General features: G+C 44.7%; 1 protein-coding gene across 1 annotated transcript; it reads right to left on the reverse strand.

Moving 5' to 3' along the window:
- Window positions 1–7,712: 7,712 nt before the first annotated feature.
- Window positions 7,713–13,027, reverse strand: PENK (proenkephalin). The gene is made up of 4 exons (XM_059392860.1): window positions 12,728–13,027; window positions 12,587–12,643; window positions 11,908–12,048; window positions 7,713–8,708 (listed from the first exon to the last, which is right to left on the reverse strand). The coding sequence occupies exons 2-4, from the start codon at window positions 12,623–12,625 to the stop codon at window positions 8,046–8,048; spliced, it is 843 nt and encodes a 280-aa protein (XP_059248843.1). The 5' UTR covers window positions 12,626–12,643; window positions 12,728–13,027; the 3' UTR covers window positions 7,713–8,045.
- Window positions 13,028–15,226: the final 2,199 nt, after the last annotated feature.

Below are 15,226 nucleotides of genomic sequence, written 5' to 3' on the forward strand. Positions count from 1 at the left end.
GTTTTTTAACTGTGTCTACTTATTCCTATTACCCCAAGAAACTGGAGTCCTGGTCAGCATTCTTAACATTTTCAGCCTTTTTCAATAGATCGGCAAAACCTGCCCCTATTTGAGATTTTTGGCAATGGACCTGGCACTCACATTTTGCTCTTTGGTCCCAGTTATCATGAAAAAGTAAAGCAGAGGGCCACTTGCACTAGTCTTTAGGCTCAGAGCCCCAGGACACCATCATTTCAGCTCCTGCTCAGCACGGTGTGTTTCTATCTGTAACCTAAGCTACATGTAGGTTGATCTTTTTCTTTTTCTTTTTTTTAAATTAGTATATGATGTATTATTTGTTTCAGGGGTACAGGTCTGTATAAGACTGAATAAGACTGATTCATCAATCTTATATAACAACCAGTGCTCATTACCACATATATCCTCCTGTGTATCACCCAGTCAGGTTCATCTTTTTCTGAGCATAGTCATGTTTTTAAATTAAAACAATTTATGTATCTTTACTATGAGTTCAGATGGGAGTGTGGACTCATAATGCTGTTTTATTGCATGCCTATGACAAGTAAAATGGAGGTGGTTTCTACTTTCCTGCTTGTTGAGACAGAAATAAATCACATAAATTAACCAAATAATTATAAAATGAAACATGTACTGTGAAGGAAAAATTAAACCAAACAGTAAAAAAAAAAAAAAAGAGTGTTTTGTGAGAGCTATAATGAAAAAACATGACAAGCCTGGGGACACTAAGCAGGGAGGAGTGAAGAAGTGAACCCTTGGAAGTCATTACTAATAGGATAAATCAGCAACTGAATTTCTAGTGCAATTGATTTATATTGGTTGATTGATCTTAAATGAAGTGTTTTGTTTTAGTGGCTTTAAGTTCTGATAAAATTCCATAAAAGTTCTTTTCCCCCCCTAGAATATCTTCTAAGACGCTGTGTAGCAAGGCTCCAGTCAAATAAATTTAGTTTTGATTTCACTTGAAGACCTTCAGGTACAAAACTTGCTCAATGAGGCCAATCTTCCCAAGCTACTTCAAGGTGGATGTCAGGTTTTAATTTAGAGACTCTTAATCATATCAAGGCATTTTGGCCTGGACTTCCTTCTATGGAACCCATCATTTCAGCCTTTGCTTCTATGACTCAGTATTCTTCTGTTCAAAGTCCTAAATATTTTCTTTGCTGTGGTAGCCATTGCTAGGCTGTGTTACAGTTTTGGAAAGCTGTTTAGGTCAATAATTGAATGCATGGATTAGTAACTAACTGCTTGTTTTGTGAGATTATTTGGGGATAAAGGTGTTGCCGTGTGATGTATTCCAACTTGCAAAAGCTTCTGCATTTTTTTGTGCTTTATTTTGCAAAGAATGGTAACATATTAAAGCTACCATCAACAGACAGACTTGTTTCTTCCTTGGAGAAATGGTCCCATTCAGAACACAATTATATGATTTCTAGAGTTCTGAGAAAGTGTAATTCCAAAGCTTTTCCAAGAGACTCATAATTTGAGGCATTACATTTACAGCTTAAGATACACATGATGGAAAACTTGAACTTCTTAATTACATAATTCAATATATACAAAAAAAGGATTATTGAGTATAATCTGTCGAAAGGTTACCTAGAAATAAATTCAGAAAAAGACAACCAAAGAGTTAAGTAGATATATAGATAGATTGATATAAATATAGATATATATTAGATGGGAATATAAATTGGTATGGTATTTTTGGAAGCTATGTGTCAATAACCGTAAAATATTAGATATGCATATAATTTGACCCAGCAATTTTACTTTTAGGAGGTCATTCTATGTAACAGTTGGAATGTACAGAACTGGTAAGAAAGGCAGTCTCATAAGCAGTTTGTATAAGAATGACCCTTGAGGGGTGCCTGGGTGGCTCAGGGTTGGGCCTCTGCCTTCGGCTCGGGTCACGATCTCAGGGTCCTGGTTATCGAGTCCTGCATCGGGCTCTCTGGATGGTGTGGAGCCTGCTTCCTCCTCTCTCTCTGCCTGCCTCTCTCCTACTTGTGACCTCTGTCTGTCAAATAAATAAATAAAATCTTTAAAAAAAAAAAAAAGAATGATCCTTGACCTGTACTTCCTTATCAAGAGGTAAAGAACCCACACACCCTTTTGGAAGCTTATCTACTTGTGTGGGAATATCTCCTTGTTTCACGTTCTGTGAATGCTCTTTTGTCTCTGCTTAAAGTGTGGTATGTGTGATATGACACCTGGCCAACCCCACTGCAGTATCTGTCCTTTTGCAGGGAGAGGATGGGGTTCCTTCCAACGCCACACAAGAGGGGTGCAGGTAGATGAATATTCCTATATTGACCATGGATAGAGACCTGCTAGTCATTGGGGGACCAAATGCCCAGTATTGAAGCTGATCTTGTCCTGTCTCTTCTCCATATGGGTAAAATATTGGTCCATCCAATGCTTGACTGTACTATGTTTTCCTTGGTGACTCTGATAACAAGATACAATGGGCAGAAGTGCTTGGAGTCTTCCCCTGGGATTGTGTGGTACTTTGCTTGACAACTACTAGTGCTACTCACACACACACACACTTTTTATACAGGATAGCACATGTAATACCTATATATTTATGATGATGTTTATGGCAGCACTGTTGGTAATCTGAAAAAACTGCCAAGAGAATTGTTTTTTAAAAGCAAAGCACACATCTTACACATAAACCATGCACTAGTTGGAAAGCATCAGGCAGACTTTCATGTTGAGGTAGAAATACTGCCAAGGTATGTTAGGTGAAAAACAAAGGTGACAGAAAATGATATGTACAGAATTATTCCATTCATGTTGACAATGGAAATAAAACTGCATATCCATGCAGGCATGTGTGTGTGTTCATTAATAAAAAAATATGTATTTCAGATAAACACCAAACTTTTAATAGTTACTTCTCTGGAAGGTATGGGAGATGAAAGGGGAAGTTTGCTGTAACACTGTATAATTCTGCATTTGTTTGAATTTTCTTTGGAAGACAAGTAGAGCACTTAAAACTAGCTGAAATTACCTTTTTTTTATTTGTTGGTTAGTGTTTCATTCTGTCCAGTATAACGTAGGTTTGAGAAACAGAAAGTGGGCTGGGCTTTTGTTTTCTGCACCCCCTGGACCTAAAATAGTGCAGGGTATGCTCCATAAAATTTACTCAGTGAATAACTTTACCAATGAAAAGGGAATAGTTGCCTCACTGTGCAAGTTCTGCCCACTCCCAATTCACCTAAAGCTGCTGCCCTACCAGACCATTCCTTAACCAGTGTGTTTGCTTCCTCGCAATTCAGGGAGACGTGCTCTTGTGATAAAGTGGACTTCTCTGTAGATATGTTATACTTGATTAAAAAAAAAAAACCTAAGAGAAAAATCATAAGCATGTGACATGGTTATGCACGTTATTGCCAGGTTCCTTCTGCTGAGTGATTGTGGTACTCCCTTCTCTGCAGAGACAGGCATTCCTGGTCACTAATATAACTGTATGATTTGTTTTTTGTTTTCCACTCTCTAAGCAATGAGTGAACTTTGCAAGTGCTGTTTCTTGGTATAGAAAGTGATTAAGAAAATCTCTTCATTATATTTTCATCATAAAACATAAAAGTTTATATAACTGCCCCCCCTCCACCCCGATAAACCAGGATGCTTTGAAGGGTGCCAAAGGATGACAAAAATGGATGATGGATATAATTGATGTAATTGGTACATTCTTCTCTCAGGAGAATGGGGAGTGACGAAAGTTGTTTTACTTGGCAGCAAGGAAGATTGAAACACATCAGCTTATCTTGCCATTTACCTGCTCTCAAACATGAATTGTTTTCTGTTGAATCTAGTCTACTAAAACCCAGAGCCCTGGAGGCCTCTTAAGTCTCTCTCCTTCGCACATGTTCCCATTCTGGGACGTTGCTCTCATTGTTCTCTCAGTCTGGAATGCTTTTCCACCAATTTTAATGTAGTCAACTGTATTATTTATTGAATGAATGAAATGACTCACGTGGGGTACTTCGGTATACTTCGAGAAAAAAGCCTGTAAATATTCACCGTAGTTATAGTTTCAAAGCATTAAAGCTGTATGCTCTTCCTTCACCTTCTCCTACGAAGAAACCTCTGGGGGCTCCTGGATAGCTCAGTTGGTTAAACAACTGCCTTTGGCTCAGGTCATGATCTCAGGCTCCTGGGATCCAGCGCAGTATGGGAGGGGGGGGGGGGGGAAGTCCTTGGTCAACGGGGAGTCTGCTTCTCCCTCTCCCTGCTACTCTGCCTGCTTGTGCTCTCTCTCGTCAAATAAATAAATAAATAAAAATTCTTTAAAAAGAAGAAAAGGAAGAAGAAACCTCTGTAGCTCAAGACTCAGTTTCTTCATGCCTTTGATTTTGGGGTAACTTTCTCATTACACAGGTTTTCCATGTTTGTAGTAGAAGATTGAGAAAGTGAAGATGAGTATTAAGGGCCACTGCAATCCTTCCTGCTCCGTGAGACACAAACCTCAGAAGAGAAAACACTGTTGTTGGGTTTTCTCAGGCTGTCCTCAGACCAAAGCTCACAGAGAGTTCCCCATCCCCGACATTCTGACAGAGCACCTTATTCCTGAGAAGCCCAGGATGAGGCAGGGTGGGGTAGGGAAAAGCCCAATATTTCTATATAAGAACTGGGAGTTATCCCAACCACCTAATGAGGAAAGAGCTTCAGATCACACAGCTAGCTGGAATTTCCACCTAGGCAGCCTGGGTCAGAGTTGATGCACAGAGTTCGTAGAGCTATCAACTCTCAGAAGGAACCCAGACCAGGACTAGGCTTCAGGTGGAACTGGTGCCCCTGGAGTGAGCAGAGGGAGGTGCAGGGGAGGTGGGTGGAGCGGAGGAGGGAGGGAAAGCTGAGTGCTAGGAAAGGTGACGATGGAGCAGCAGCGCCCTCTGCAGGGAGTGTGCCCCTTCACGCTAAGGGCTTGGAGAGTTTCGCCACTTGAACTCCAGGTGCAATCAGGCTAGCTAACCCTAAATCCTCGTCCTATGCTAGTTCTAACCCTAGTCTTTCCCATGTTTCCGGACCCCTGAACACCTGTGCTGAGCGCACATTGAAGTCGACAGTCACAGTTTTCCGAGTTATTAGTTCACCATCCACAGTTCTCTGCATTTAAAACACATCCCTCATGACTCAGGCAGAGGCTGCTGGGAATCTAATTAGTACATTTTTTTTTTTTTTTAAAGATCTTTATTTATTTGGCAGAGAGAGAGAGAGCGAATGCAAGCAAGGGAAGCAGCAGGCTGAGGGAGAGGGAGAAGCAGACTCCCCACTGAGCAAGGAACCTCAGCCGAAGGCAGATGCTTAACCAGCTGAGCCACCCAGGCATCCTTAATTAGGACATTCTTGAAAATCAAAGCCTTTAAGGGTTAAAGCACAAAATTCTAATGATGGATTTCAGACAGCAGACCAGACAATGTGAGAGATATTTGGGTACACAAGAAGACCTGTAGAGCACCCCTCGAGTCATATTTCTTGGACAACTGTGATACTTACTGTGAGGCTCTCAGCTTCATTTGATCTTTCATGCTGGAGCAGGCAGCCCTATAGGCAGCCAGAGAGAAGGTGTCCTCACGGCTGACCAGCTTTTCCTCTTTCTTTCTTCTTTTCCTGTTTCCCCTCCTTCTTCTCTGTTCTCGTCCTCCCTAACCATTTGTAGCACATGCTCTAGATTCTTCATATTCCACTAGTCATGAGGAGAGGGAAGAAATACAAGAGTGAGTCATACTGTCCCGCCCCAGGCATTGATGGCCCCTTAGCCAAGGTAACAGGTGGCAAAAGAGGTGACAGGTCTGTTAACCACTCTGAGAGTTTTTGTCTGATCTACACACTACCCCAAAATGCAAAAGAAGGGGCTCCTACTTAAAGAACTGTTCTTTGTTTGAAAAATACTGTGTTCATTTGATTGTGAAAATTGTGATTTTTCTCAAACCCTATTGTATGAGGTGTTTATACGTATGGATACACATTGTATTATTACAATAACTATGTTATTTTCTTACCACGGAGGGAGAAGGACATTTTACTCTTGCCATCTCTAGCGCATAGGTTGTATTCCTGTTTCCAAGCTTTGGGAATCCTTTGCTCTAGGGGAGAGAATTAAATGACTTTTTTTTTCTCAAAAGACTAGCCCCATGTTTCTCCAATCTGACCCGCAGATGGGTTTTATTTGGTCCACACGGTTTTAAATGGAATTAATGACCCAAACTAAAAACTTGGGCTATTACTTCAAAAATTTGGGTTTTAGGTTTCTTTGGAAAAGTTTGGTTGGCTATATGGTCTTGGCATTTCCCAGGGAAACAATTGGCTAAGGCTGAGTGGAGACCTAGTACCTCCAGAGTGCTACAGACTTACCACTCCTTATTGTTCACGACACTGGTTTCCTAGAGTCATGACACTGGTTTCCTAGAGCCAGCTGCTCTTTATCACCTTTCTCCTGATTTGCTTCAAACACTTCCATTACTCCCAAGTCTAGGTCAAAAGGAGAAGGCTCTCATCTGGAAGAAAAAGTTAGTTTTCCAGGGATCAGGAAGATAGTCTGTGGTGTGGCTCTGAGGGGTACTGACTAATACCTCTTGCACAGATCAGGAGGAGAAGAGTCTTCTAATAGTGCACAGCCATGTTTGCTGTCCCGGGAACCTCAGTAGGGCTGGACTTAGTGGGACAGACTGCCCAGGACAGAGGAGCTGCCTCATCAGAATGGAACACACAGGCTTGCACACTGCTGGACTGCAGGACAAAGACCCTTCCTCTATTTTTCTGAGTTGCTAAACTCTGAATTTGGGGGGAAGCACACCAAAAGAGAGAATAGCGGAGGGTTCTGGAGAAATGACCTAGTGGATGGGAGTTTAGCTGCAGGTGGTTTCTATTAGAAAAAGGAGGACATGTTACTTTTTTGGTTGTTGTTCCTGAATGTTGCCCCAAGTGGTTTAATTAATATGAAGTAGCCAAAAGCATCTCTGTGTGATAATTTGCTTTCTAAAACATCTATAATATCTTTTCCAGTAATCTGATCAGCAAATTCCTTCATTCTTTTATTCACTCATATGTCCGTTTGTCAGATGCTGGAGAACCCACCATTCATGGTGGTGTAAGGATATACACTAGTGAACGAGATACGGTCCCGAGTTCTTCTAACTCTTGCTAGTGATCTGAGTGAGAGACTGGGAGTGGGAGTATAAAGGACATTGCTCAGGAACAAGAAGAAGTTTGGGGTCTTCATTCTATTTCTATCCTTCAACTGCTGGGCAACCTTGGTTCAGCAATTTAACCTCTCTGGGCTTCATCTGCATTTGTGAAATGGGGCTAAATTATCTTTCGTTTCTTACTAACTTGTAAAATACTTTGCTGAAGAAAACAGACATGTACCTCTGGATGTAAGTACAGATTTCCTTCTGTATGAGGGCATAGTTTCTTTATTAGGCTTTAGTTTTTCTTCCTGTATCTGATTTCCAGAAAGAAGAGTGGAAATACACTGTACTTTGCTCCAAGTGTTCACTCATCTAGGACTTATAAGGAATTAAATGAAAAATGCTTTTGCAGCCTCAGCTGTTGGAAGTGAAGGATGCCAGTGATGACTCTGCCCAGAGCAGAGGGCTTCAGTATCTTCAACTTTAGGATTGACCGTGGGAACAGGAAAGCCAGCGAGGGCCTCGGAGAAGAAGAAACTTACAAGAATGTCATGCAGCTGGGGTAATGGGTTTATTGTCTCTATTTACAATTAAGCATTTATTGGGGTTTTGTTAAAAATAAAGGACAAGGGAACGATAGCGATTGTAGCATGAAAACGACACAGCTGCAATAGACCGATACTGAGCATAAACACTGTCAAGCGAACACAGAACCTGAAGGGAGCACCTTCAGGTTGTATAGTTAGTTATCCAGACAATAAAGGCAACTCTACAATGCAAGCAATGCAGATAATAAGACACTATTGACCTGGGGCAGGGAGGGGTGGAGGGGAGAGGGAGAGGAAGGCTTGCTGGGGCCTGGGGCCGCTGGCTGCCAAGGGGTTAAAATCTCATAAATCCTCCATATCTTTTCTCCATCTCAGGAACTTCTTTGGAGTAGCTTTCCCCTTCTTCTTCAGAGGGCAGAGAGTCGGCAAAGCGCTTGAGGAAGCCCCCGTACCTCTTCTGGTAGTCCATCCACCACTCCGGGCGACCGACTCTCCTCATGAAGCCCCCGTAACGCTTCTGAAGCTCTTTGGCATCTTCTTCCAGTTGCGGGCTCCGCTTTAAGGCTCTCATGAAGCCCCCGTATCTCTTGCTCACTTCTTCATCCTCACCAAACTCTGAGTGGGGGCTGCTTTCTCGGTTCTCCCCGGTTCCCAGCAGCTCTTTGAGCAGGTCTGAGGAGTTGGCCAGGGCGTCCTCCTCCTCCGCGTCCTTCTTCATGAAGCCCCCGTATCTCTTGGCCAGGATTTCCCCTCCATTGGCCTCTTCTTCCTGCTCCTGAGGATAAAGCTCGTCCATCTTCTTCATGAAGCCGCCATACCTTTTCATGAAGCCTCCGTACTTTTTGGCCAGCACGTGATTCTCCTCGGGCTTGCTGCTCTCTCTGAGGGCAGCGGGGCCATCCTGGGGAAGCTCCAGCTTGGACAGCTGCAGGAGCTCCTTGCAGGTTTCCCAGGTTTTGAGAGAGGGCAGCTTCCCTTCACATTCCAGGGTGCAAGCCTGGAAAAGAATTCCATTTAGTGAGAGCAAGAGGCTTTTCTGATTTCATTAGGTAAGCACGTTTTTGTGAACCGCAGCATGTGTGCTGTGATATGGAAAGTCTCATATAATAAAGTAATTACCCTTTTCTTAGGACAACTTTTCAATATAAGGAACAGACAAATCAAAGGACAACGGAATCACTGTGGGTAATTAATTGAATCAAGTTAGGATTTTTTTCTTTGAATTTTAACAGATTGCATCTGCCGTGCCATTTCAATAATGTTAAAGACTTTTCCCACCTAGTTTTAACCTAGATTGGCTGCAGGCGCAATCTGATTTCACTGGATAATTTTCCACTGTTGATCGCATTTTGTTTGAACCTTTTCTACCCAAGAGGGAGAAATTTCTCTTTATCTAATTAGGGATATCATCCCCAGATCCCTTTTATCTTCTTGTCTTACTGATACAGTCAATATTAATAATATAAGGTTTGTTTACTTTCTTATGTTACTATTCTACCTGGAATGGCATCGAGTATTCTTGCAAACACTTCCATTCTTTAAAGAAAAACAACAATTTCAAAGTAAATTGGAAAAGAAAGACATTCTAAAACTCAGTTTAAGTCCTGTGAATTATTTGGATTATGACGTACTGATTTGCTGAATAGAGAGATGCTTTGCTCCTTCCTTTGATTGAAAACAGATTAAAACAGATTTAATCACCTTGAACCAAATGTTTGTAATGATGAGCTCTGATATGAAATTATCATATGCAAATGTTCACATATTATTCATGTTTCTTAACATTTAGTTATTGGTGTACAAAAAGTTTTTAATTTTTCCCAATGGAAATCATATTATTTGACAAAATGGGAATAAGAAATGATCTGTATATAATTTCTTTTTATTATATAACAAATTCTAATCATTGTAGAATTTAGGCTGTATGTTCTAATAATCTTGTTAAGATTCTCTTCTATTTGACAGATCACTTGGGTATGATAAAAAGAGAACTAATATTACATGAGTATTTATAAAATTTATATAATATTTCTGGACATTTCAGGCTTTTGATAGCCACTTGAAGTATACTTATAGAACGCAGGTTACAGACACTTGATTTAGAAAAATGAGGTCCTTTCTTGATATTTAAAAATATATTGGTATATTAATTTATATAAGATACACACATAATATTTTCCCAATGCAAGAAAGCAATTTATGAGCACAACAAAACTCCTTAGGGTATTTTAATCAGCTCTTAATAATTATTTAGGCTTTGTGTCTAAGAAAATTAAATGTATGCATGTATAAACATCTAAAGATGATGCAGTGATGCAGTTAAAATGATCCCATGTTATTCTTGATATCTAAGAAATAAAAACATTGTTAAAAATGTGAGATCTTCAGGTGTCAATCACATTTACATTCTAAAATGAAATGTAAATGATTTCCTTGCCAAAAATTACCATTGAATATTTTGTGTACTATTACCAGGAGGCTTTTTAATAAGTTGGGATTCCTTCAAAAAGAAATAATGGCAAATAAACAGAATAAAACTAAACAAGTCAAGTTAACTTATAAGCTCCTGTATAAGTCTATGCATTTTTTTGATAGTATTTATCACACTCTGTGTTCTGTGGTCAAGATCATATCAGAGAGCAAATTCAATTTGAACATCAATCATGGCATGCCTGCTTAGCTTTTCATCCACCAGAGAACTAAGCACAGGTGTCTTTCAGGTGGTAGAGGTCAATATTAGTTACATTCATTCTACATAGTTTGAGTTAGGCGGCCTCATTTCTCATGTCTTCTGCATCTGAGCTGAAATTCCAGAACTGCTATAATACCAGCAACATAGTCATTAACAAAGCCTTTAGTCATAGAGAAAATAACAACTCTACATGTAAGCCCCAATAAAAAGACAGTCAGCTAAACAAATCAGAAAGACAAAAGATACATGAAGGGGATTGTTACCCCTATTTAAGTTGCAACATTTCATCACCATACTTTAAATATAAAACCCTACTGTGTGTCTTCTCTTTAGGGCCATGTTAGTACCTGCACAAATGGAATGAAGTTAGATCAGGTAACTCAAACGAAACAAGCAAACATTAAACCTGGGATGTATGCTTTGGCTTTTGTGGAATTCTTTCCTTAATTTTCATCCCCATTTTATGCATCTACATCACAAAATTTCTTCAAAGGCTCAAATGAGGAGCTTAACTCCTTGGATTAATACATTATTCTCCATTGACCCTTTTAAGTCATCACACAATTTCAACAAATTGAGAAGACAGTGCGAAGGAATTGTTGGAGGAGTGAGTTAAAATGAAACTTCCTGGGGTCCCAAATGCAGAGATTCTGATTCTGTTTCAGGGGTGATTCAAGAGCAGGACTCTGATCAGAATGAATATTCTTTTTGTTCTCAGCTTTCCCTCCTCCCACCCCCATCTCAGGTCATGTAGTTTATCTTTTCACTGTTGTCACCTCTTTGGACCTGGCCACCTCTCCTGTGCCTATTTCGTAGCCAAATTAAATTGTTGTCTTAGTTGCTATTACAAAAGTACATCCAAGATAAGACAGAAGTTGAATTCCAGTGTCACTTGCCTGTAAGAGGTGCTGATCTCTTTCTCTCCGGTCTACTGCTCCTCCCCCCTCCCCCTTCCCCCGGATCCCAATCTTTTGCTCTCTCCTATCCAAAGGTGAGGGGAAGGGCTTGAAGGATCTAAGGATGAAAGTGCTAGAGAAATGAAATCCAAAGAAAGATAACGAAATGTCACTAATAAAAAAATGACATTATTTGCAGGAAAGATGGGAGGAAAGATTGTGTGGAAGGGGCCCTTGGTGAGATATGTTAGGAACTGGGGTGATAGAGCGTCTTCCTTGGGACAGGTGAGGCGACAACCTAGTGCTCTCCAAGATGCCAAAGAGAGCATATCTCCGGGCTCCTGCGTTCCCAGGGTTAAAACGAACTTGGTCTGTGCGGCAATACTGCCGCCCTCAGTCGTCCCTAGATGGTCGCGGGTCCCCAAGCCGAAAGCTAGAGCGGGACTTTCGTCGGCGTTCGGGGAACAGCGGGACACTTGCGTCACCAGAGATCGTCGCCGCGGCGGCGGCGGGATCGATGTTAGTCCAGACAGTGCGCCCTGCGGCCTCAGGCCGGGCTGTGTGCGGACTGACTCCGCTACCAGCCCACCCACCGCGGCTGCACTCACCAGGGGGTTGATGTCGGTTGGGCGCGCCAGGCGGTAGCTGCACGTCGCGCAGTCCTGGCTGCATTCCGCCCTCACGGTCGCCAGGAGCCCCGGGCCGAGCGCCAGCAGCCAAGTGCAGAGTCTCAGGAACGGCGCCATGGGCTGCAGGGAGAAAGGGACGTGAACTCCGAGCGTGCCGGCCGCAAAGCGGGTCCCTCCGAGGGACCTCTCGCTGGGACAGTCCCAGCTGGGGGTTTTGAGCAAGAAGTCCCAGGGATGCTCTTTCCTGAGCCCCTGTCCGCCCGGCCGACGCCGCTCTTGGAAGCCCAGAGGCAGATCGCCTCGCGGTTTCCAGGTTGACACTGCCATCCCGAACACGGGGATGCCCGGGAGCTCGGCTCTCTTTCTGGACTTCCACTGCCTCAGAAGGATTCTGGAGAGAATACCCGAATGCGAAGACCAAATGCAAGAGAGAACGGGAGCCTTGCGGGGGGGAAGGCTTTCACCCGGGTCACAAACAGAGACCAGAAGAAAGTTGGGGTACCCCATGCAATGAATGAAACGCCGGAGGGGGGGGAAAAACTTAAAAAATAAAACAAAAAACCAACCAACCAACCAAACAAACAAACAAAAAACAACCGAGCAGGCGGACGGCCCCAAACGCACACAGCAAAGGCGCGATTTGGACAACTTCACTCACGTTGACGGCGATCGGATGGCGCAGGCTGGTCGGAGACATCGGGTCCCAAGCACTGCTCTGGAAGGGAGAGAAGAAGGCAGGTGTGAGCCGAGCGGGCGTCGGGTCGAAGCGACCGGGTGCGCGGGCAGACAGGGGCCTCACCGTCGCGGTCCTCTGCGTTTGCAGGGCTCAGAGCGCCTGCCTCGACTGGCCTCGCTGTCCCGGGGCTGGTGGCTGCCGGAGCCACTTTATAATTAGCCCCCAAGCCAAGGAGGCGAGCGCGCCCCAATCGCCAGCGGGCTGCAGCTGACGCAGGCCCTACGCCAGCCCCGCGCCGACGCCCTCGTGGGAGGGGTCCGTCCTAACACCCGCGCGCGGGCCGGGGATGGGGGGCGCAGGGTGGCTCAGCTAGCGTCTGGGTGACACACCGAGGCAGTTAGGACATGTGGGGAGAGAGTAGGATGACATCAAGTATCCCCTCCTTTCCCCCCCAGTGAGGTCACTGAAATTGCACTCCCTGGGGGTGCGGACTCCAGGGAGATAGCCAAGGTGGAGGCGTTAGGAGGGGCAGGTGGATGGACTTAAATTTCTGTAATGTGCTGGAGACCCTTCGGGCTAGTGAACCTGCCCTTTCTCCGCCTCCTCCTGGGGCGGTGGGTGGTCGCGGGACGTGCCAAGTAAGGCCGTCCCGAATGTCATTTATCCACCGGTCTTTTCGCCCGCATCGGATTCCCAGTTCCCTGCTGCCGCGTCAGCGTCCGGTACATCGCAGGCCCTCAGTTAAGGGTTAAAGGGGGGGGGGGGGGGCCGAAACTTATCGGGAATCTTAAAATCTTGGGACTGAGTTTCCCCTTGCACGTTAGTGAGACCTCTTGCCAAGCGTCGACGCGAACAGCGTTCCTCCTAGAAACGCTTCAGCCCCCGCGGCAGGAGACCCGTCTTTGCTCCCTAGGCGGGCTTCCAAGTCGAGGACATTCTGCCTCAAGCGCGATGCCTAGGATGTCCTGGGGGTGTTTAATGAGTGAGAGGGGGTGCAGGACGGGTGTGTTGTCAGCGTGCCAGGACTGTAGTGGCGAGGGAGACGCAAGGGACGCGGTACACTGGCCACCTGGGACTTGGGGGCGCACATGCTTTTGGCAAGGAGAGAGCCAAGAGACAACCGTGGGGTCTGGGGCTGTAGATTGAGACCCACTCCGCCGCTTCCTAGCTCAGCGAAAGATTGCCAAGGTGCAAGTTATTTACCTGGGTAAGGCCTCAGTTCTCTCACTTGGCAAATAGGAGCAAGAGGGAGTTAAGTCATTCCTAAGAATCCAGAAAGACGCAAATGAAATAATGGGAGAAAGCCTTTAGCCTGTGTCTGGCATGTAGAAAGTTCTGGCAAAGGGGCATCGAATCATCGATCATCTGTCATCCACCTACCTTTCGGTTTGTCTATCACTTACCCGTCATACATCTTGTTTATTTATCTACCCGTGTTTTTCTCAATCCATCCTGGCCCTAAAAGGGAAATCACAAACCGTCCCAGAGCCCATGCACCGGGAGAGCTCGGGTCTTTCCCCGCCACAGGCGCTCTCGGCAAGAACCTGCCACAACCTCAGCCTTCGCAGGTACCAGCAGCCTCAGCGCTCTCTGAGGCTCAGCCCGCGCTGCATCTCCCATTTTGGTCGCTAGAGGGCAGCGCTCTCCTGCATAGGTCTGGGAGAGCAGAGAAGGGGGTCTCTGCCTGCTGGGCACCCGCACCCCAAGTGACCGCAGAGCTGCAATGGTGCACGGCCGGCCTTCTGGGCAGGGGGAACTCTGCAGCCGGGGTCCTGGAAAGGGGAGCTCTGGGGTGCCTAGCCCTAACTAAGAAGCCGGCACTGACATCTTGCCAGAAAAACACAACGTGCCCTTGGGACATTTTAGGCATTTCACCGGAGTGGGCTTCGTGGTATCGTCTCGGGCCACTTAACCCTCTCTGCAACGGAGAGGAGAGCTTACATCTGTGAATGAGATTTCTTCCAGTAGCCTGCGCTTTGTAAAGGCAGCGGACTACACTGCAGTACCCCGTGCAAAAGGAGTGCAAGAACAAATCCTACCCCAAAGGAAAGAAATCTTGCTATATGGGCACCGGCATGCCTGGCATCACGGGAGAACTTTAAATACACAATCAGGACGAGAGACTGAGACGCGCGTGTGTGTGTGTGTGTGTGTGTGTGTGTGTGTGTAATGATCGCACCACGTGTGGCTTCCTTAGGATATGCAGTGCCAGACATGGAAAGTCTCCTTAAGGTTCAAAGGTGTTTTAGGAATCATTTATCCCAACCCTAATTTTATAGGTGGGAAAAGTGAGGTCCCGAGCATCCGAGTGACATCCAAGTGACCAGCCCAGACAGTGGCAAAACCAGGTTCTGCCATACCTTTCTGGTAGGCCTCCTTCCTGGCATCTACCTCAGGTCTGCTTTGTTTCTGTTGGAAAAACCAATGTGTGCTCTGAGTTCCTTTCTCCTGGTGAATCTGCAGATTTTTAAATGCAGATTTTTAAATGTCAGAAAAGAGAGAAAGAGAAGGGGAAAAAGAGGGCTTCCCCCAGGAGGAGTTCAAGGGCACTTAGTGTCCCAGTACCCAGCCAGTGTTTGGGACACAGTGGGTGCTGTGTGCTGCCTGACTGTTGGAAGATAT

Source organism: Mustela nigripes, chromosome 3, assembly GCF_022355385.1.
Source record: "Mustela nigripes isolate SB6536 chromosome 3, MUSNIG.SB6536, whole genome shotgun sequence".
In the NCBI taxonomy this organism is placed as follows: domain Eukaryota; kingdom Metazoa; phylum Chordata; class Mammalia; order Carnivora; family Mustelidae; genus Mustela; species Mustela nigripes.

Coding starts and splice junctions, on each gene's coding strand:
- PENK (XM_059392860.1), bottom strand. CDS start 12,625: ATGTCTCCGACCAGCCTGCGCCATCCGATCGCCGTCAAC. Junction 12,049..12,586: donor GCCATCCGATCGCCGTCAAC/GTGAGTGAAGTT, acceptor TTCTCCCTGCAG/CCCATGGCGCCGTTCCTGAG. Junction 8,709..11,907: donor CAACCGACATCAACCCCCTG/GTGAGTGCAGCC, acceptor ATTCTTTTCCAG/GCTTGCACCCTGGAATGTGA.